Raw genomic sequence first — 21,144 nt, forward strand, 5'->3', positions numbered from 1 at the left:
CCCAACATTCTTTAATGCCTTTAAATTTTCACAAGTCGCTAATTGCTACCTGTGGTGTTTTGAATGAGAATTCCCCATACAGGTTCATGAAGACTTGGTCCCCAGATGGTGGTACTGTCTAGGAAGACTTACATATCTTTCCTAAAGGAAGCATGTCACTTGGTGGGAATGAGGCAAGTGTGTGTGTGTGTATGTGTGTGTGTGCTTAAGGTCTCTCCCTGTTTGTAGGCTGTTGTTCTATGCTTGTGGTAAAGGATGTGAATTTTCAGCATTCTTGCTTTTAGCCACCACACTAGGATGGTCTATCTCTGGAACCAAAAGCCCAAATAAACCTTTCCTTAAGTTGCCTTGGTCATGCTGTTTCTTCACAGTAAAGCAAGAAAAGTAATTAAAAGTGTATTGTGTAATGCAGCTCAGCTCTAACAAGGAACCAGCACAATTCCTAAGAGGTTAAGGAAAAGGAACAACTCCTAAAACCTTAAGCAATACAGCAATGTAGTATTAGTGTTCTATATTACCACACAGGTTACATCAGCACCTATGGCTTTGGCAGAATGCACAATGTCAACCTGTAGACTGGCAGAGGAAAAGCCACAACTACTGTGGCTTACTTCTTGCCCCCCCCCCACATCCTCTTCTTATAGTACTTGTATATAGTATAGTTAGTATAGTATACTATAGTATCTTATCTGACTTGTGAATTGATGTTGCCTATCTAAGCCGCTTGGGGGTTTAGAAGTGTCCAGCTGACAATGAGAGGTAGAACAAGATCTGGAACAAACATCATTCATTATAGAAGGTACAAAATTAAGGCATTAAATGTCTGGTTTATTAACACTTATAAAGCTGGATAAATATAAAACATTAGCAAAAAAGTGATCAAGCCGGGTGGTGGTGGCACACGCCTTTAATCCCAGCACTTGGGTGGCAGAGGCAGGCGGATTTCCGAGTTCAAGGCCAGAGTGAGTTCCAGGACAGCCAAGGCTACACAGAGAAACCCTGTCTCGAAAAACAAAAACAAAAACAAAAAAAACAAAAAAAAAAAACAACAAAAAAAAAGTGATCAAAAGCACAATTTCCAAGTTGTACCTTTTCTCACTGTTGAAGTTCAGTGTTCAAACTAAAAGCACGAGTCTTTAAACTGCAGTGTTCACTTCAGATTGTTTGCCCAGGAGCCAACAGGTCAACACTACATTCCTGAACTATACACAACTGTGTATTTCTACCAAAGACCTGTGTGAAACTTTTTCTAAAATATAATCTAGGTCATAAGACCCAGGGTTGGGAATTTTTTTTTCTTAACTTAGGCTAAAGGTTGTTGTGACTTAATAAATAATAGGTCCTCAGACCTAGGAGTTGTGTTGGCTCCTTGTTAGAGCTGAGACTTGAAAATTGGTAGAACCCCAGAAAACTGGACCCATGCTGCTGAGGCCCCTAGGACGTATGTCACTCTTCTGATGCTTTATTTTTATACTCACTGTTGGTCTGTATTTAGATCATTATTTTCATGGTCTATGCTTAATAGTGTGGTAAGGAAGAAAGGTGTGTGTGTTAGGAGTGCGGCAATACAACAAATTCATCCTTGGGTCCTGAATACATCAAGTGCATTCTTTATTGCCCTGAACGTAAGGAAGAAAGGTCTAATGCCACTGTGTGGGGGTTGAAATAAGTACCAAAGGAGAAGCAGTTCCCTCCACCTCCAATAAGTAGGAGCTGCTGCTCTTCAGGAAGGAGGGTGCTGCTGTGGTTGTGCAACATTAATGGCCACGGCACAGACGCTGTGTCAATCTGATATTCAGAGCTCAACCCTGTAGTCAAACAGATAACAGTCACTCCAGGAGTTGAGGAGGAATGAATCCAGACCCCTCCAACCAGCAGCAGCTTTCTATTAAACACATGAGCCGTGTGAGAGTACCTTGGGGTAATGGGGGGCTGGATATCTATTGATTCCCAGAGGAATCCAGAGGACATTGGTCTGAGAAAGAGTACAGAGCTCAACGGTTCCTCAGAAGCCCCAAGACCTCCAGCGATAAGTGCTCCCCCTTGCCAACTGCAGGCGCTATGGGAATGCCGACCTTCGGGTGATGTGCCTCGTACTGGGATTCTGACCCAAGCCATTGTCTCTACATGTAGAAAAAGACAGTCACTTAGTACAGGTTCAGTCACACTTCGGCCACCATACACAAATAAGTATCTTTGATTCTGATAGTATACTTCCGTTGTTGAATGCCGCCAACGTAACACGGAACCTTCCAAGGCAGCCTTTGTTACTATTACATTTTGGCCTTCAGGGCAATTATCCTCACTTTTGTATAAATCAAGTTGGAGAGCCCCAGAGGCTGGACTTACTGGGGAGAGTCTCCCTCCAAGAACCAGAACCTGAGTATCAGAAAGCCTTGTCATGGTGTGGTAAAGGCGTCCATCCCACTGGCCTTCAGTCCCCAAGGTACTTATTTGGCAGCCTTTCCAGTCCGTGTCACAGGATCTGGAGAGCAAGTGAAACCTGCTCACTCGGCAGTGGCGTCCCTCATGTTCTCCAAAGCCTCCTGCACTGAAAATAACGCCAGGGCTCAAGAGGACAGAGGTGTGGCCATATCGCTTCAGGCTTGAGTGCTGGTGGTCACTAGTGACTACTCTGGCAGAGAGAAACCCTGAAGGCGAAGCAGGATCTATCTGAAAAGAAGCCTCTGCGGGCAGAAACACTGGAGTTTCTGACAGAATGTCTCCCTTCGATGCTGCCAGGATGAAATAGTGGGAACACTTCAGATGCCACTCCTCATATTCATCAAAGGGTTCAAGCGTCTCAACCCGCTGGCGCTCATCTGCCGGGAGAAGGCGGCGATAGAACTCGTTCAGGTCCAGAGCGCTGCAGGCCGTCCAGCCAGCTTGAAGGAAGCGCTGGCACTGGGCCTCCACATCGGGAAAGAGCTCCAGGCCATGCAGGGGTGAGTGCAACCGCCGAAAGTGCTGCAGCATGATCTGCCCAAAGGCATCCCCCGGCCGCATCTGCTCATAGATCACGAAAAGGGCGTCGGAGAAACGCTGGGCGGCCCAGGCAATGAGCGCTGCGGCACTGGAGGGCTCCAGGTAGGTCAGCACCGCCTCGGCCAGGAGCAGCGTGGGAGAGGTGACGTCCAGGCCGGCGCCGTCCAGGGCCTCTCCTAATCGCTGGAGCTCCCGCAGGTCGGCGCCCAGGATGCGGTAGTCCGCGCTCTCGAAGCACAGAGTTGACGCCGAGTCCCCGATCTTGAAAGGACCGGTCTGCGCACGCAACTCCGGGGTCTCCTCGATCCTCTTCGCCTTGAGCCGAGACACGTCCGGGAAGTCCACCTCCCAGACGGCAGCTCGGGCCAGGAGGCCCGCGGCTTTCAGACGAAAATAAAGCGAGTCGGAGCCTGAGCCCAAGGACAGGATCTGGGCTCTGGTCGGGGACGGGAGCGCGCCAGTGAGTTCGAGGAAGGCGCGCACGCCGTGACGCACGGCGCGTGCGCGCACGTAGTAGCCGCGGTGGATAAGCGGCGTGCGCCGCACGGGCCCCGGGACCAGCAGCGCCGCGAAGGGATCGCGCACGTACCCGTGTGCGGCTAGCGATCGCTTGCTCAGGGAGCTGCTGTCGTTGGTGCTCTGGACCGTTCCCGCCCGGCGCTGGCGGCTTCGCGGGCCCATGACCAGAAGGTGCTCGGCAATACTTCACATAGACCACTTATCGCGCTCCAGCTCATCCGCTTCCGGGTGCGTCACTTCCAGGAAGACCACTCTCTGCCAAAAACCGCGAGAGGCTTTTTGACTTTTTTTTTTTTTTTTCCCTTCCAAATTACGTTTTCCCGGGAACCCGCCCCCTGCTTAGGTAACAGCTAGGGCTTGGGGAGCCCAGGTTACCACTGTACAGGCATTTGCTTCAGGGAAAAAAACGTGTGTAGATCCTCGTATTTGCGAACATTTTTAGGTGAATCGGAGGCTGACGACCTCATACCCGTTTGGTCCGGCAAAAGAGGACCAGCGCCTCAGATCTTAAGCAATCCAGAGTAGATTGGTCCTTGCACAGAAGTAGCAGTTGCTCCTTTATTGAGTGTTCTCTTTGCGAGGGAGAACTCATTTAAATCTTAAATTAGACCATATGGAAAGTGAAGAAAGAGACCTTTTCGGATAATTACTGATGGTTTAACCCCCTGCCCCTGTACGTGCTGTTGATTCTCATGTAGTCTAAGTTCTGTGCTAGATCTACAGTGAGTAAGTATTCAGCATGTCTTCACTTATAAAATGACACTGCCCTCCACTTCCAAGATTCTGTGATTCTTATGTGGTATTGAGTATGTCTGCTGGAAATCGCTATAGAAGAGATGTGATTATTCCCTGTGGCGTTGTTTAAAGGAAGCAACCCAGGTTGTAGTTTTAAAGTTTCTACATTGGGTGCCTAGGAAATACCAGTAAGAAAGTACTCCCAGAGATGCGTAGAAACTTTATCATTTACTAATTTAGTGTCTGCTTGGATTAGGAAAGGAAATAGAAAGACTTGAAGAATGGTTAACCCAGAGCAGTAGTATGTAACGGCTGAGAGTATGAGTTTTGGAGTCCAGCTGGATCAAGAAAAATTTTCTATGAAGATTTGATTATTGGAAAATGTTTTGGTGTTAGGAGCTCATTAGTGATCTTAGAAGAGCAGATTCTGTCGCAGAATGATTCAGAGAGTACAGGATATATTAATAAAGGCATCCAGTCCACCAGAAGGATCAGAGGCACCATCTAGAAACAGGATTTTCTCCTGACAGACCCAACCCATTTAAGGAAAGTGTTTGTGCGACATGAATGTGAAATAATATGTTTTCTTGTGAAAGCAAATCCGTGCTACATGTGCAAGTTAACCTGACCAACGCACGCAGGAGATTAAAGGAGCCCAGAAGCCCAGAGATAAAGGGACAGACTAACTCTGGATTTTTAGTTTTCAGGGTTTTTTTTTCTTGTTCTTTTCTTTTTTTTTTTTTTTCCGAGTCGTTTCCCCATTGCAGACACATCTAAGTTAGCTTTGTTTAAGTTAGTGGGAGCAGGAGGTCGAGGGGGCTTGGGAGGTGTAAAAAAAAGGTATCAGCAGTGACTGTGTTTCTGTTTGCATGTTAGATCTGAAAATAGTTATATTTGTTCCTATAGGTGAAAGTGATCCCAAAGCCGCACATAGTGCAAGTCTTGTTCAAATATGGCAATCTGAAGGAAGCCCAGCACCTCAGAAATCCCGACATTGATAAGTTTATCGTCCAAGCTAAGAGTAAGAGTAAAGAGAAACTTCTCCTCCTACTAAAGTGATGGAGCCTGGACAGCAGTGGCCGGGGAAGACAGACTTTTACGTGCAATTGCCAAAAGTGGTAAGAATTAACTACAGAGTTCTTGTTACTGTATAATGGCTTTTGTATTGTTTTCCACAAAAGAGAAGTAAAGTTTATGGGTAGAAATTCTAGAATGAGTATAGCTAAACCAAGTAGCTGGCCTAGTATAAACTACAACTAGGAGCCAGGCCGCCAGGACCTGATGTATGGGCCTCTGAATCTCGTGGACTCTTAGGAACTGATTGTCCTCTTGTGTTAGGAGCTCCATGCCCACCTGAATGGCTCCATTAGTTCCGGTACCATGAAGAAACTGATAACCAAGAAGCCACATCTTAACGTTCATGGTCACATGACCATGATTGACAAGGGAAAGAAAAGGACTTTACAAGAGTGAGTTTGGGGAGGTTGTGGGAATTTTTTGTGTCTGTATTTTGGGATTATAATATATAAGAATCAGATTTTAATACTTAAATAGGGTAGACATCTGGCATAAAATAAACAGCCTAACTCACAGCGCTTTTCCAGCTGTCAGACTACTGACAGTGTGTTTAATAATTTATATTGTTTGTCATATTGAGTTGTTCCTTAGGATTGAAAATAAAGACAGATTGATTTTTCTCTATTTGCTAGTCCTGGCAGGATTAAAGAATAGGAATGACTATTTCATATAAATAAGTAATACCTTATTTTAGCTATTAAGTTGTCTTTTTGTTTTGTTTTGTTTTTGTTTTTTTCGAGACAGGGTTTCTCTGTATAGCCCTGGCTGTCCTGGAACTCACTTTGTAGACCAGGCTGGCCTCAAACTAAGAAATCCGCCTGCCTCTGCCTCCCAAGTGCTGGGATTAAAGGTATGCGCCATCGTGCCCGGCTTAAATTGTCTTCCTAGATCAATGTAATTTTGAAAAAAAAAAAGTATATCCTATAGGTTTTTTGTAATTTTAAATATATACTTACTATTAACCTCAAATTTACTAATTAATTCCATTCTGAGAGTTTTTCTTGAGTAACAGGTTTTGTTGACTGAAGTGTATTAAGACATTTCTTTCATTTGTAGATGTTTCCAGATGTTCCAAGTTATTCATCAGCTTACTACTAGTGCTGAGGACGTCCTGATGGTGAGACACGGAGGAGGGTTAGAATGGCGTGACTTTCCAAAGCAGTGCACAGCTCACCTTGCACATGGCCTTTGGCTTTCATTCACACTCTGATGGAGATTTTTTTTTCTCTCCCCCCCTTCTCCCCCTCTTTTTTTCCTTTCTTTTTCTATTTATTTACAGATTTTTTTTTTTCACGACAACTCTTTGAAAATCAGTGTAAGCATTGGCCTAAGAGCTAATATAAAGTCTGTTATTGTCTTTAAAAAAGAGGAAGTGGGTGGAAGGAAAAGCAAGGAAGTGAGAGAAGAACCAAGTTCAGCATCTTATTGAACAGGGAGGGGAAAGGCAGGAGAGCCTAACCCTGTTTTGCATGTATGACATGTCATAAGAAATAGTTGGGAACTGGAGAGATGCTCAGTGGTTAAGAGCACTGGTTGCTCTTGCAGAGGACCTGGGTTTAATTCCCAGCAACCCCATGGTATTGGGACCCCTCTGTAACTCCAGTTCCAGGCATCTAATGTCCACTTCTAACCTCTTCAGCACTGCACAGGTGTGGTGCACAGACATATATGCAGGAAAAACATTTGAGCACACAAAATAAAAATAAATTTTTCACAAAAGAGAAACTTTGTCTTCAGATAGACATATGTTCTTTTTTTCAAGACAGGGTTTCTCTGTATAGCCCTGGCTGTCCTGGAACTCACTTTGTAGACCAGGCTGGCCTCGAACTCAGAAATTCGCCTGCCTCTGCCTCCCGAGTGCTGGGATTAAAGGCATGCCTGCTTGTGGACGTTGTACATCGTGGTGCGGAGCCTAGTGCGCACCACGATGTACAACGTCCACAAGCAGTTCTTTCTCTCCCTTTCTTCCCCCCTCTCTCTCTTCTTTTTCATGGAGCCCAGACTGGTCTCATTTTCTTTGTAGTCGAAGCTGGCTTTGCATTCCTATTCTTCCTGTCTCCACCTTTCAAATGCTGGGATTACAGGTGGTCACAACCATGTCAAGGTCAGTAAGGAAAACTGTGACATAGCCCTGTAATCCAGCACTTAAGAGGACCACAAGTTCAAGGAGACCCTGGATTTGGTGTGATCCTTACCACACCTACATGTGCCCCCCCTAAATATATATATATAAATCTGTGTTCTGCAGAATTAACTTTGAAGTAGTCAGTTTTTTCCCTCTTTGGAATAAGCATGTTCATTGTATTTTTTTCCTTATAGAGAAGAATTAACTTTGATAATTTAATAATTTCCTCACTTCTTCCTTTTTCCTTCCACCCACTTCTTCATTTTTTTATTTATTTTTCTTCATTTTTTTTAAACAATAGGCTTTATATTAGCTCTCAAGCCAATATTGTACACTGATTTTTAAAAGAATTGTCATTAAAAAAAATCTGTTCATCAAAAGTTGAGTATGTATTCCCAATGTATCAATCACTGTACAAGGGGACATAAAGAGACCGAGACACAGTCCCTGTTTCTGGGACTTCGTCAGTAGATGGATCAATGGAATTTAGTAAGCTCTCTGTTGGAGGCAGAAAGAAGGATTTATAGGCATCCAAAATGATGTACTCTCATTATCTGCTCAGCAGATGCCAGGGAACACTGTCTGCTACAAGGGCTTAGATCTTACTTTATTAATCGATATTACAGGGAAAATAATGAAATTTAGGTTTTAAGAGCTTGATCTGCTATGAATGGACTATCAATATTACAGGGAAAATAATGAAATTTAGGTTTTAAGAGCTTGATCTGCTATGAATGGAGTATCAATATTACAGGGAAAATAATGAAATTTAGGTTTTAAGAGCTTGATCTGCTATGAATGGAGTATCAATATTACAGGGAAAATAATGAAATTCAGGCTTTAAGAGCTTGATCTGCTATGAATGGAGTAATGCTGTGTTTGCCTGCCTTCATTTTGTTTCAAAAGGAAAGTTGGTGGAAAGCTCTTAAATGAGATGAGACATAAAGATTCTGAGCATTTGTTTTAGTGCTGCTGGCACAAGCATCTACAGGTGATAACAGTGAAGAAGCCATATATGACATGAACATCTATCTATAAGACTAAGAGATCACTTGCTATAGAAGTGAGATTGTGGGTCATCCTGGCTGGGTTTTGTCAACTTGACACAAACCTAGACAGACCCAGAAAGAGGGAGTCTTCATTGATAAAATGCCTCCATAAGATTGGTCTGTAGGCAAGTCTACTGGATTAGTTTTTGGCTAATCATTCCTGTGGCAGGGCCTAGCCCACCATGGACAGTATACCCCTGCTGATCAAACCATGAGAAGCAGGCCAGTAGGCAGTACGGCTTCTGCTTAGTTTCTTCTGCCTGCCTCCAGGTTCCTGCCCCCAGGTTCCCACCTGGACTTCTCTCAGTGATGGAGCATGAGTTGACAGTTGTAAACTTAAATAAATCCTTTTATTCCCAAGTTGCCTTTAGTTATAGTGTTTTATCAAAGCAATAGAAACCCTAACTAAGACATGAGGTTTGTGTAAACCATGGTCAAGATTACTTATGTATAATATGAAAGAGTCAGGACTGGAATATGGAAAATAAGATGCTTTACAAGGGTCATGCATGATGGCCTACACTTTTAGTCCTGGCATTCGAGAGGCAGAGGCAGGTGGATGTCTGTGAGTTTGAGGTCAGCCTGGTTTGTATAATAGGTTTCAGACCAGCCAGGGCTGCATAGTAAGATCCTATCTCAAAACAAACAAACAAAACACCCCTATAATGTAGTACATGTGGCACTTGATACAACTTTCTGAGGTAATTTTTTTCATTCCTTTTCCAGATGAAAACAGGTATGGCCAGGTAAAGTGGTGCATACCTATGATCTGAGCATTCAAGTGGCTGAGGCAGAAGCATTGTATTGTAAGTTCAAGGCCAGCCTAGACCAAATTTTGAGAACTTACCTCAAAAGCAAAACGAGGGTCACGGCTAAGCGTGGTGGCACACGCCTTTGATCCCAGTACTTGGGAGGCAGAGGCGGGGGATCTCTGAGTTCAAGGCCAGCCTGGTCTACAAATCGAGTTTCAGGACATCCAGGGCTATACGGGAAAACTCTGTCCTGAAAAACTAAAACAAACAAACAAAAAAATTCCTTTTGGGGCCAGGCAGTAGTGGCACATGACTTTAATCCCAGCATTGGGGAGGCAGAGTCAGGCAGAAGTTTGAGTTTGAAGCTAGCCTGATCTACACAGCTAGTTCTAGGACAGACAGGGCTATGCAGAGAAACCCTATCTTGGAAAAGCTAGAGGTAGGGGAATCATTTTTTGTTTTCATAAGGGCAGAAAAGTGGGTGTGGACACTGCATTGCCATGACGCCTCTGAGTACCATCCTGTTAGGGATTGTCTGTAGAATCAGCCAACACTTGTTCCTGTGTTAAGACACTGTCCTTGCACACAGTCAAAGAAGATTAAGATTGATGTAACTAGGATAGACCTGTGGGATCCTCAGTCTGGTCTTCTTCCCATTTAAATTTGATAGTTTTTGTTTGTTTGTTTGTTTGTTTGTTTGGGTTTTTTTGTTTTTGTTTTTTTGTTTTTGGTTTTTTTCGAGACAGGGTTTCTCTGTGTAGTTGTGGCTGTCCTGGCTGTAGACCAGGCTGGCCTTGAACTCAGAAATCTGCCTGCCTCTGCCTCCCGAGTGCTGGGATTAAAGGCGTGTGCCACCACGTTCTATAAATTTGATATTTCTTAGGATTGATGGCAGGAAAGGAAAATGTGTACTGTAAAGTTAGCTTTGCTAGAATTGGATGAAAAATACAAAGCATTCCTAAATAACTTGCATAAGAACCTTAAGCCATGACTGTAGCTGGCCACAGGTAATGTCTAAATGTCATATTAGCAGAGCTGTTTACTTCGGTCTGTCCACTCCCCAGCATAGTAAAAATACTGCACAGCTCAATGGCTTTGACTCATTTTTCTGTTTTATCTGCTATTCTAAACACTCAGAAGTCAAGGAATGATTTAAAGAAGGGAGAGAAAGGGAGGCTTGCCACTAGGCAGGCAGAGGTAGGAGAATCAGCTAAGTTTAAGGCCCACCTAGAATATCTGAGACCCTGTCTCAAAAAAACAAAAGAAAGAAAAGAAAAGAAAGAAAAGAAGAAGGAAGGAAGAAAAAAGGAAAGGAAGGAAGAAAAAAGGAAAGGAAAGGAAGGGAGGGAGGTAAAGAGAAGAATGGTTGATATGCAGGTCTAGTTTTCAGATGGGAATGGGGTCACGGAAACTGTTATCATACTGACGTAGTCTGCACTAGGGATGGAAAAAGCAGGCAGTCCCTACTACCTGGGAGGTTTCCAACAGGCTTTGCCAATGAAATGAAATAAGATGAAGCTGTAGCACTTGGCTGGTCCATTGGTCACCTTCCTATAGCATTATTAACATTGTGTGCATTGCTTTTATTATCAGGTCACAAAAGATGTCATTAAAGAATTTGCAGATGATGGTGTCAAGTACCTGGAGCTGAGGAGCACTCCCAGAGGAGAAAATGCTACTGGTAAGATTTAACAAGTCCTGAGTGAATGCCCTTCTCTGTTTCCGTGTGTCCTGATCATACAAGGTTCCTATTTGTTTCCATTGCTCAACAACACATATCTTACAGTGTCCGTTAGTGGTGCTTCCAATGGCTTCTTAAAAGTTTATGTGGAGCTGAGTTTCAAGCCTAGTGCCGCACACACTAGTGACCTACTTCTGAGCCACAGTGATGTCCAGCATTCATAAGTTACTCTTGAAGAAATATGAAACCTACTTGGGAAATAGCCCCTTCCTTGTTTAGGTTTTCTCCAAGAAAAGGACACAGCAGATGGCTCAGTTGGAAAAGTTTGGAAGGATCACTTTGGAAGGATGAGGACCTGAATTCAAGACCCAGAACCCATGTAAAAAGGCAGGGCATGGTGCTCTTGCAACCTCAGCACTAGGAAAATGGAGACAGGCAGATTCCTGGGGCTTGATGGCCAGCCAGTCATCAGCTCAGCCCTCTACCAGTGAGAGTGTCTCAAAAAGCAAGGTGACCGGGCAGTGGTGGTGCATGCCTTTAATCCCAGCACTTGGGAGGCAGAGGCAGGCAGATTTCTGAGTTTGAGGCCAGCCTGGTCTACAGAGTGAGTTCCAGGACAGCCAGGGCTATTCAGAGAAACCCTGTCTTGAAACACTGCCCCCTCCTAAAAAAAAAAAAAAAAGGCAAGGTGAATGGCACCAGAGGAAGACCATCGATTAGATTAATTTAATCTAAACTATTTAATCAGCTTCAGAACAATTACTGGGCAAATTACCCCTAATCTATATTTTATATGCCAGACTAGCTAATATCCAGCCGCATTCCCCGAGTACTTGCTGTTTGAGTCTTGTCTGGGTTCTTTCTGCTCCAGCAGTCTGTCCTCAGGGGGCATTTCACACAGCCATGGACTCCTAGTCCATGGAGTCTAATGGAGACCATTTGCTCTCTCCTTCACTCTTCTTTCCTGTGGTTCCTACCTGTGACTCCCAGCCTGGTAACCAAAACCCCACCTACTTCTATTCTCTCCAGTAATTGGCTATAGCTTCCTTTATTTAACCAGTCAGAGCAGACAGATGAGCAAAGATCTTACATTGTTTGACACATGTGAGAATCTGCTCATTGGGACTGTGACCAGATCTTGGGAGCCAGTGCTTAGTATTTGAATATATTACAGCACCAAACCAACCCACAACAGGTTGTTCTCTGGCCTCCACACAGATTTGCATATACACACAAATACTTACTGAATGTTTAGCCACATACACACATAGACACAAAGGATATCACCTTTGCATTGTCTCCAGCAAAGGCTGTTCTTGTTCCTGCCTTGTGAATAATGTCACTGAATGGCGGTCACTGGAAAGTCTGATACTCAGAGACTCTTTAGAGACTGGGAATATTAGGTTAGAAGCAAGCTAATCCCTCTGAGAACAGAGTTGAACTGGGCATGGTGTGTAGGAATTTCATAGAACTTTCATGAGCGCTGTATCAGGCCAGGCATGGAGCCTCCCACCAGTGATGTTCAAAAGCAGAGCATGTTGCATGTCTGCCCTGGGGCTGCGGAGCTTGCTGATTGTTGTTCTGTGTTTTTCATCAGGCGAGGCCTGGAGCTGGAGTTACACTTGTGGTTAGCCACCTGGTATAGGAGCTAAGAACCAAACTGTCCTTAAGTCCAGATAGGCTCTTAAATCCTGAGCCGTCTTGCTGGCCCCCAAGGAGAAACGTTTTAGTATAGTATTCTTTGTCTGTGGCCCTGTAGACTGACCCTAAAACATCATGTTTGCTAGGCAAATGCTCTGCCACTAAGTCACAGTCCTATTCCCTAAAAGATGTGGCCCAGGCTGGGTTCAAACTTGTGATCCTTTAGCTTCTACCTCTTCAGAGTAACCCACCATTATGTGATATCACAACAGTTAATGATAACTGTATTTCACATTGAAAGGACAGAGTTTAAATGTGAAGAAAAACCAAAACCAACTTTAGGGATAAGTGCTTTATAAAAATGTTCATAAGCAAACATAAAGGTAATGAAAGACAGAAAATGAAAAAATACTAAATGACAGGCAATACAAGCCCATGGGGAAATTAACCTTGGGGGGAGGGGTTCTATGGGAGAGGGGCTCTTTGGGGTGGGGGTGGGCAGCATTTGGGATGGCAAGAAAGAATGAGAGAAAGAAAAAAAGAAAACTAATCTTTGCCCTCTGACCTCCACATGTGTGCTATAGCATGTTTCTTGTACAATAGTAATTTTTTAACTTAAAAAATAAATAATTAAGAGCCAGCATGGTGGTACTGCCTTCATCTTGGCATCTGGAGGACCAGGAAGATCTTACATTTTAGACCAGCCTGATTTACAAAGACCATTTTAAAAAACCAAATAAATAAAAAGATGTTTTCACTTAACAGGATTTTTTTTTCTAGTTTAGAGAAGAGAAAAAAAAAATCCCTCTTGCAGAGACCCAGTTTGGTTCTCAGCACCCGTATCAGGTGGCTCACTCTTGCTCCAGGCCTCCTCTGGCCTCTCTGGATACTCATACACATCTGTGCATATGCACACCCATACAAGAAAAAATATTTTTTAAAAGTTCCTCTAAAGGTCATGCTCATTCATCTTTAACCAGGCCCTAGCATGGCATACAGTGATGTTCATTCAGTGATGTTGTTGAAGGATTAATAGGGGATAATGTCTTTACCTGTGTTCCTCTGTGTTCTTTCAAGGAATGACTAGGAAGACTTACGTGGAAGCCGTCCTTGAAGGCATAAAACAATGCAAACAGGAAAACTTAGATATTGATGTTAGGTAAGATGATGGAATATCAGTAACAGTTGCCCCTTTAAGAAATAGAATGTGATGTTTTATAAAGGTAAGATGAATGCTTTAAATCAACTATTATCTGATTTTTTACCAACAATAGAAATAAATACAATCAAGAATCCTGTTGCTTAGCTGGGTGTGGTGGCGCACGCCTCTGCAGGGGCAGGTGGATTTCTAAGTTCAAGGCCAGCCTGGTCTACAGAGTGAGTTCCAGGACAGCCAGGGCTACACAGAGAAACCCTGTCTCGAAAAACCAAAAAAAAAAAAAAAAAAAAAAAAAGAATCCTGTTGCTTAAGATGAGAACACAATACTGAATTTAGTCATATGGCAGTAAAATTGTAGTATTTTTGCTCAAGTTGAGTATGGTTTCTCACTGCTGTTAAGCTGAAGTGGACTTTTTAGAGCTACATGCATAGTCCTAGATGATCTGGCTGCCTTTCTTCAAACACCATCTAACCTACTCCTCTTAGTCCATATTAGCTTACTCTCTCTCCTATAGGCTAAAACTATCCATCTCAGTGCCTTGCACTTACAGACACTTATGCCTTCCACCAGGTCCTTGCATAGCTCAATTTGGCTGTTATTTCCTCAAAGAGGCCATCTTGACCGATCTATCCAGCATGCTTCTGGCCCCCAAATCCCCTCCTCACCCATGGTCCTCTATGGAATTAATTTGTATTTTCATGAAGTACACACACCCTTTGACTGGAGTGTAAGTTCAGAGAAATGAGAACTTGTTGTTGATTCACTACTACATCTCCAGTTCTTTGAACAAAGTCAGCCTTCTGATGGTGTTTTTGTCTTTTGAGACAGGGTCAAGTAACCCAGATGGGCCTGGAACTTGCTATATAGACAAGGTTGTCCTTGAACTCCTGATCCCCCTGCCTTTACCTCCCATGTGCTGGGATTATGCCACGTGCCATGATGCTTCATCACCTATTAATTCTTGCCAAAACCTAAATCTGATCTAATTAAGCTTCTAGAGTCGGTCCAATTATTTCTTTATAGAAAATACAAGAGGGCATTTTAAAATAGGGTTACAACAAATCCCAGACTGTGAGAAGCTTTGTAGGAGAAGGAACCTTATTTTTTTAAAAACAAATAAACTACAAGAAAAGAGTTAGGATAGAAATGAGAACAGAAGAGAACTGGCTAGATTAAAAGAGACTTAAGGGGGTGGGGAGGTGGCTCAGTTGGTAAAGGTCTTGCCTAGCAAATGGAGGATGTGAGTTCAAATCCCTAGAACCCCTCTGTTGTAAGAAAGCCAGATGTCCATGCTGTAATCCCAGAGACGGTGCGATAGGAGTTGGAGACAGGCAGCTTTCTGGAAGTTCACAGGCCAGCTAGTGTGGCCTCCATGAGGAAGTTCCAGGCCAATAAGACTCTTTCTCAAAAAAAAAAAAAAAAAAAAGACTCTTTCTCAAATAAATTGTCCTTGAGAACCCACACCCAATTGTCTTCTGACTTTTCACAAGCTCAAAATGCACGCCCTACCACATTTGATTTCCTACAAATAAGCATGTGCACATCCATACATAAAATACACGGTAAAAAACATATGACAGGGGCCTGGTGAGATGGCTCAGTGGATAAGAGCACCCGACTGCTCTTCCAAAGGTCCAGAGTTCAAATCCCAGCAACCACATGGTGGCTCACAACCATCCGTAATAGGATCTGATGCCCTCTTCTGGAGTGTCTGAAGACAGCTACAGTGTATTTACATATAATAAATAAATAAATCTTTAAAAAAAATATATGAGATACAATGAATAACAAAAAGTACAGACTTCATTTAGATCCTGATTCAAACTAAAACTAAAACAAAATACACACACACACACACACACACACACACACACAATCAAAGATATGAAAAGTGAGATCATTAGAAATTTGGAGTCTAGATACCAGTACTCCTTAGGCATTCCTGTCTTGTTCTGTGTAGCAGACTACAATGTCATGTTTAGACTCCCTACTTTATATAGTAAGCTATATCCAAGTAGTCAGCCATTCTTTCCTGGCAACATTCAGAAATGTCTTTTTTATATGTATTACTAGTTTTTCAAATGTGGGTTTGGGGTTGTTTTGTTTTGTTTTGCTTTGCTTTGTTTTAGATAGGGTCTAGACATGGTCTAATGTGGCCCAGGCTGGCCTCAAACTCCACCCATGCTCTGATAATTTTGTGGTTCTGAGTTGCCCTTATTCTCTGGGTAGCTTTGTGCTAAGTAACCTCAATGAAGCAGCTGAGTAAGAAGAAGGCATATGATTAAAGGTAGCCTTTTCTGGGATTAGTTGGCTTGAAATTGCTAGAGTTTTTTGTTTTGGTTTGGGTTTTCTGAGACTGTTCTCCTGCATCCCAAAATGGCCTTGAACTCACATTGTAGCCCAGGATGATCTTCCTGCCTCACCTTCCAGATACTTTGATTATAGGCACAGATGCACCTATGCCTGGATTCATCTGTGATTTTCTTGATCATATCTTTCTGCCAAGTTAGTATCAACTGTATTTTTCTTATATTAAAGGTATTTGATGGCAATTGACAGAAGAGGTGGCCCGACAACAGCCAGGGAGACTGTTGAACTTGCTAAAGAATTCTTCCTCTCTACTGAGGATACAGTTCTTGGCCTTGACCTCAGTGGAGATCCAACTGTAAGTTACTACATTTTCTCTCCTAATGGCAGAATCAGTCAGTGGGGTGAGGATTAGTTTAGAGCATCATATCATTCGCTGGTGTCCAGCAGACACCAAATGAAGCTCTGCTCTGCTCTAGACCACCAGAATACATAGCGTGGCTCTTCTTAAGGGTTTTTAAAAGAAATACCATAAAATAGGTCATATCTGTTACTGGATATGACCATTCTCCATTCTTCTAAAGACAATTTACAACTCATAACAGTCTCTTGGTGCACAAGTTAATTGCAATATGTATGATGAATAGAGAAAGGTGTTAAGAGTGTAATTATGCCATACACCCCCTAGAAAGGAAGGTTGTTTTTTATGTTTGTCTGTTTTTGTGATTTACGTGTATGTTGTTGTTTGTTTGTTTGTTTTTATTTAATTATGAAAGCTTTCTAAACCAAGTGAGTTCTCCACAATACTAAACAACTATGTGTCTTTCAAAAATAAAAATTTTGTCCTGTCATATCCAACGTAGGTATTGAGCTTAGCTCACTGGTACTGGACGTAAGGTTCAAGGTCGGGGATACCCTTTCCATGGTGTATTCCCTAACGCGTCCAACACATTGTAGCTCGCCATAAGCAAGAGGGTCAGAAGAAACCAGTGTGCCATCATTTTACCCATTTATTAGGGTAGAACCCCAGATGCCTCAGTGTGCTCAGACTTCTCACGCACTCTCATTTTATCTTCAAGATAGGACAAGCGAAAGACTTCCTGGAGCCTCTTTTAGAAGCTAAAAAAGCAGGTCTGAAGTTGGCATTGCATCTTGCAGAGGTAAGTACTGTTATAGAGTAGAGAGAGCTGATTATAATTTAAAAAGAAGAGTTGTCTATAATTAACTAGAAATAAGCCTATCTTGGGGAAAACATTTTTTCCTTTTCTTGTTATGAGGTATGGTCTCATGTAACCTAGACTGGCCTGGAATTCACTTTGTAGCCAAGAATCACCTTGAACTCCTGATCCTTCTGCCTCCACCTCCCAAGTGCAAGGGTTTCTGGCGTGCACCACAATTCTATTTAGAAGACATCTTTGAAGGGGGAGTTGCAAGTATTTTTAAATGATAATTAAAACATTAAGTCATGATTTGCTTTAATATTACCGTTTCTAAGTTTTTATGGATCTCATTATTTTGTAACCAGTTATCTCCAGCCTGTGCTTAGGATCAAAACCTGCTTGGGATCTTAGCTTCTTATTTGCTGCATTGAGTATAAAATAGTTCTGGCTGGCTGGACAGTGGTGGCCTTTAATCTCTGCACTCAGGAGGCAGAGGCAGGTGGAACTCTGAGTTCAAGGCCAGCCTAATATACAGAGTAAGTTCCAGGGCTCCTATAGCCCTGTCTTGAACCCTCCCTGCCCCACCCCACCCCCCTAAAAAAAGAAAAAAATGTTCTTGTTATTTGCTTTCTAGTCCATCTAGGTGAAAATGGGCCTAGCTAGATGTTTCCTGATTGTAGTGTGTCCATGTCAGCATACCTTGTCAGTGTACAGCATGAGCACACGAGCCCTGAGAGAAGTGTGAGGCTCACGAAGTTAGAGTTCCCCTACCTCCACCATCCCAGACTGTGAGGTGTTCCAAAAACATTTTTTTGACTAAAAGTTTTATATGCCTGAAGAAATTCCAAGTATAAAAAATTACAGCACCAAAAGAAAAGGATGTAAAATCCTCCCAAGAGGTGGCATTAAATTTAGTGGACGTAATTCTCTCCTTTTTTCCTAATATATGTGAACACATGTACACACATATATACATATAGAATAGATCTCTATTTTGTGTGTGGAAATTTGTTTTTCTTAGCTTTTACTTTATGTTCATAGTTCATAAAATTATTATTAGGCTCTAAATGACTGATATAGCTGAGAAGGTTTGAGAGGGTTTAAGTAATTATGTTTTCTACGAGTGTTGGTATTCACTACTCAGAGGGCAGAATAAAATACTTCGGTTACCAACAGAGGCCATTGATTCCCCTCCTCTCACTCTTCTAAAGATTCCAAATAGGGAAAAAGAAACACAGATGCTGCTGGGGCTGCTTCCTGACAGAATTGGGCACGGGACATTCCTCAGCATCTCCAAGGCAGGGGCCCTGGATCAGGTGGACTTCGTGAGGCAACACCAGATACCCCTCGGTAAGACTTAGAATGTCATGTTGCCTAGACGGTCCCTTAGCCCTTCTTTCTCCAGGCCCTGGATTGCAAGATTTATATGGAAAAGTACTGACCTATAATTCATATATTTACACAGTAAGACACGGGGTGTGTGCTTTCTGGGTCTCGTTTAAGTGGTGGAACTTTTAGATTCTATTAGAAGATAAAGTTTAGGAGGGCAGGTCCCTGTCTCTGTCTATGTCTCTGTCTCTATGTGTCTGTGTCTTTCTGTTTCCCTGTTCCTCTCCCTCTCCTCTTCTCCTTCTTTTTCTTCCTCTCCCTTTTTCTGTCTTTGTTTCTGCGTTCATCTTACTGACTGCTACAGTCCCTAGTGTTAGGAACTCAATCTTCTGTTGTTTTGTTGTTGGTTTGTTTATTTAAAAAGTAAAGGTTGGCTGGAGAGATGGCTCAGTGGTTGAGAACACTGAGCCTTCTCTTCAGAGCAACAGAGTTCTGTTTCTAGCAGCCACCTGTAACTCCAGCTCCATGGGATCTAGTGCCCTCTTCTGGGCTCCTCAAGGGCCTGCACTCATGTGTATATACTCACAGAAAATTTAAAAAATTAAGGTCATTTGGAATTTTGAAGATGAGTATAATAAAATTAACACATAGGTCCAGTGAGATGGTTCACAAGTATTCCACCAACTTTGATGAACTGAGTTCTATCTGGAGACTCACAGGTTCCTCTCATATTCATCTTTTCTCTCTCTCCCTGTTTCTCTAAATAAATGTAACAAATATAAAATTGTTAATGGAAATGTATAACATTTACTTAAGAATTAAGAATTATACCCCAGCCGGGCATGGTGGCACACGCCTTTAATCCCAGCACTTGGGAGGCAGAGGCAGGTGGATTTCTGAGTTCGAGGCCAGCCTGGTCTACAAAGTGAGTTCCAGGACAGCCAGGGCTATACAGAGAAACTCTGTCTCAAAACAAAACAAAACAAAACAAAACAAAACAAAAATTATACTCAGGCATGGTTACACAGGCCTATAATCCTACCATGTAGGAGGCTGAGGCAGGAGCATTACTAGTTTGAGACTATTTTAGATTAATTAGGGAAACTTGTCTCAAAAACTAGGTAAATTGGTGCTGAAGAGGTGGCTTAGTGGTTAAGAGCACTGGTGCTCTTCCAGAGACCTCGGGTTCAATATCTAGACCCCACATGGGAGCACACAACTCTCCGTACCTTCGGACCTGGGGGATCAACACTATCTACTGGCCTCCCTCCTCAGGCACCAGGCATACAAGTGACACATAGACACACAGGCAAAACATCTGACATATAAAATAAAAATTAAAAACATGTTAAGAAATTAGGGAAATTGTAAACCTATTTTTCCGTACCACCTGATCATTGCACACATGCTTGCGAGTGTTTATGAAGTAACGACTTTGTCACAGTTACTGTACCATTTGCTGAGAGTAAACCAAGTAGATCAGAAGACACACATCTCAGAAAAGTTAGTGTTAGGCCGGACACCTATAATCCCAACACTGCAGAGGCAGATGGGTCTCTGTAAGTCCAAGGCCAGCCTGGTCTACAGAGCCAGTCAGGGATATAGAGCCAGACCTATTCTTAAAACAGCAAACCAAACAATGGATGTGAAGCCCTATGAAGGATTGTGATAGGTTGGTTATATTCCAGGCCTGTAATCTTTCTCTCCATCTTGGTAAAGCAAGGAAGCGAATCACTGTGAAGACAGCATTAACTCCTTGCTGGGTATAGTGGCAGTCACAGCATAATACATACCTCTGTACAAGTGCATTATCTGAAGCACACTGTGTGTGTTTCTATGTAGTGTTGGAAGCAAATGCGGAGCTTTGCATGTGCAGGGTAGGCCCTCTTCTGCTGAGGCACATCCCCACTCAGAACAAGTCCACATCACAAGTAATGAACATTTTGTGGGGTAATGAAGCTGCTTAAATCAGCAGAGTTTGGAAGGTTTCTTGTGAATCTGCATGGCGGTCATGAATGAGTTCACTTACTTGCTTTTAATAGAAGGATTTCCCCCTTTCTTCTAGAACTTTGTTTGACCTCAAACATCAAAAGCCAGACAGTTCCTTCTTATGACCAGCATCACTTTGGATTCTGGTACAGCATTGCTCATCCTTCTGTGATCTGTGTAAGAAGTATTATATTTCTGCTTCTTTAACTTGTTACATTGACTTAAGTCATATACTTACTATCTTGCTTGCTGCCTTCCGTGAGTACCTGAAGAAAATGTCCCAGTAGCAGAGCTAGAGGGGTGGGGAGGAAGGAGAGGCTGCAGAGGGATTCCATTTGGTTCTGAGAAGCAGTAAGGCAGTATTTGGGAAGCTTTAAAAGAATCCTGGTGCCCAGTACCCATGCCATAGGATTCTTGCTTTATTTGATCTTGAATGAGCCCTGGGCATGAATATGCTTTAAATTTTTCTTTATGTGCTTTTAACATGCAGCCAGGGTTGAAACACTCTGGTCTTTCTTTCTTTCTTTTTTTTTTAATGTAAATAAGTTTTTTACAGATGTGCATTTATAAGTTCTTGTTTAGAGTCCTGAAATGGGAAAATAAGATTCTGAACCACTCCAAAAAAAAAAAAAAAA

General features: G+C 42.7%; 2 protein-coding genes across 7 annotated transcripts in view; one reads left to right on the plus strand and one right to left on the minus strand.

The window, feature by feature from the left end:
• Positions 1–1,597: 1,597 nt before the first annotated feature.
• Positions 1,598–3,726, minus strand: Lcmt2 (leucine carboxyl methyltransferase 2). Its single transcript, XM_021192655.2, has one exon. The coding sequence runs from the start codon at positions 3,664–3,666 to the stop codon at positions 1,612–1,614; it is 2,055 nt and encodes a 684-aa protein (XP_021048314.1). The 5' UTR covers positions 3,667–3,726; the 3' UTR covers positions 1,598–1,611.
• The window catches only part of Adal (adenosine deaminase like), a 19,293-nt gene continuing 1,647 nt past the window's right edge, over positions 3,499–21,144 (plus strand). The window contains exons 1-10 of one of the 6 annotated variants that reach the window (XM_029536859.1): positions 3,592–3,675; positions 5,146–5,357; positions 5,578–5,708; positions 6,373–6,433; positions 10,836–10,923; positions 13,642–13,723; positions 16,263–16,389; positions 17,111–17,191; positions 18,403–18,541; positions 20,586–20,686. In XM_029536859.1, the coding sequence (XP_029392719.1) occupies positions 5,298–5,357; positions 5,578–5,708; positions 6,373–6,433; positions 10,836–10,923; positions 13,642–13,723; positions 16,263–16,389; positions 17,111–17,191; positions 18,403–18,541; positions 20,586–20,686 (870 nt within the window). In that variant the 5' untranslated portion in view covers positions 3,592–3,675; positions 5,146–5,297. Of the gene's footprint in view, positions 3,733–3,810; positions 3,848–4,171; positions 4,231–4,327; positions 4,384–5,145; positions 5,358–5,577; positions 5,709–6,372; positions 6,434–10,835; positions 10,924–13,641; positions 13,724–16,262; positions 16,390–17,110; positions 17,192–18,402; positions 18,542–20,585; positions 20,687–21,144 lie in introns of those variants that run through there. The other 5 variants (XM_021192657.2, XM_029536860.1, XM_029536862.1 and 2 more) reach the window with 5 other exon arrangements.

The sequence above is a fragment of the Mus pahari genome, chromosome 3, assembly GCF_900095145.1.
Source record: "Mus pahari chromosome 3, PAHARI_EIJ_v1.1, whole genome shotgun sequence".
Classification (NCBI taxonomy): Eukaryota; Metazoa; Chordata; class Mammalia; order Rodentia; family Muridae; genus Mus; species Mus pahari.

What these genes read in the sequence shown, in the direction of transcription:
- Lcmt2 (XM_021192655.2), bottom strand. Translation starts at nt 3,666, where the DNA reads ATGGGCCCGCGAAGCCGCCAGCGCCGGGCGGGAACGGTCCAGAGCACC.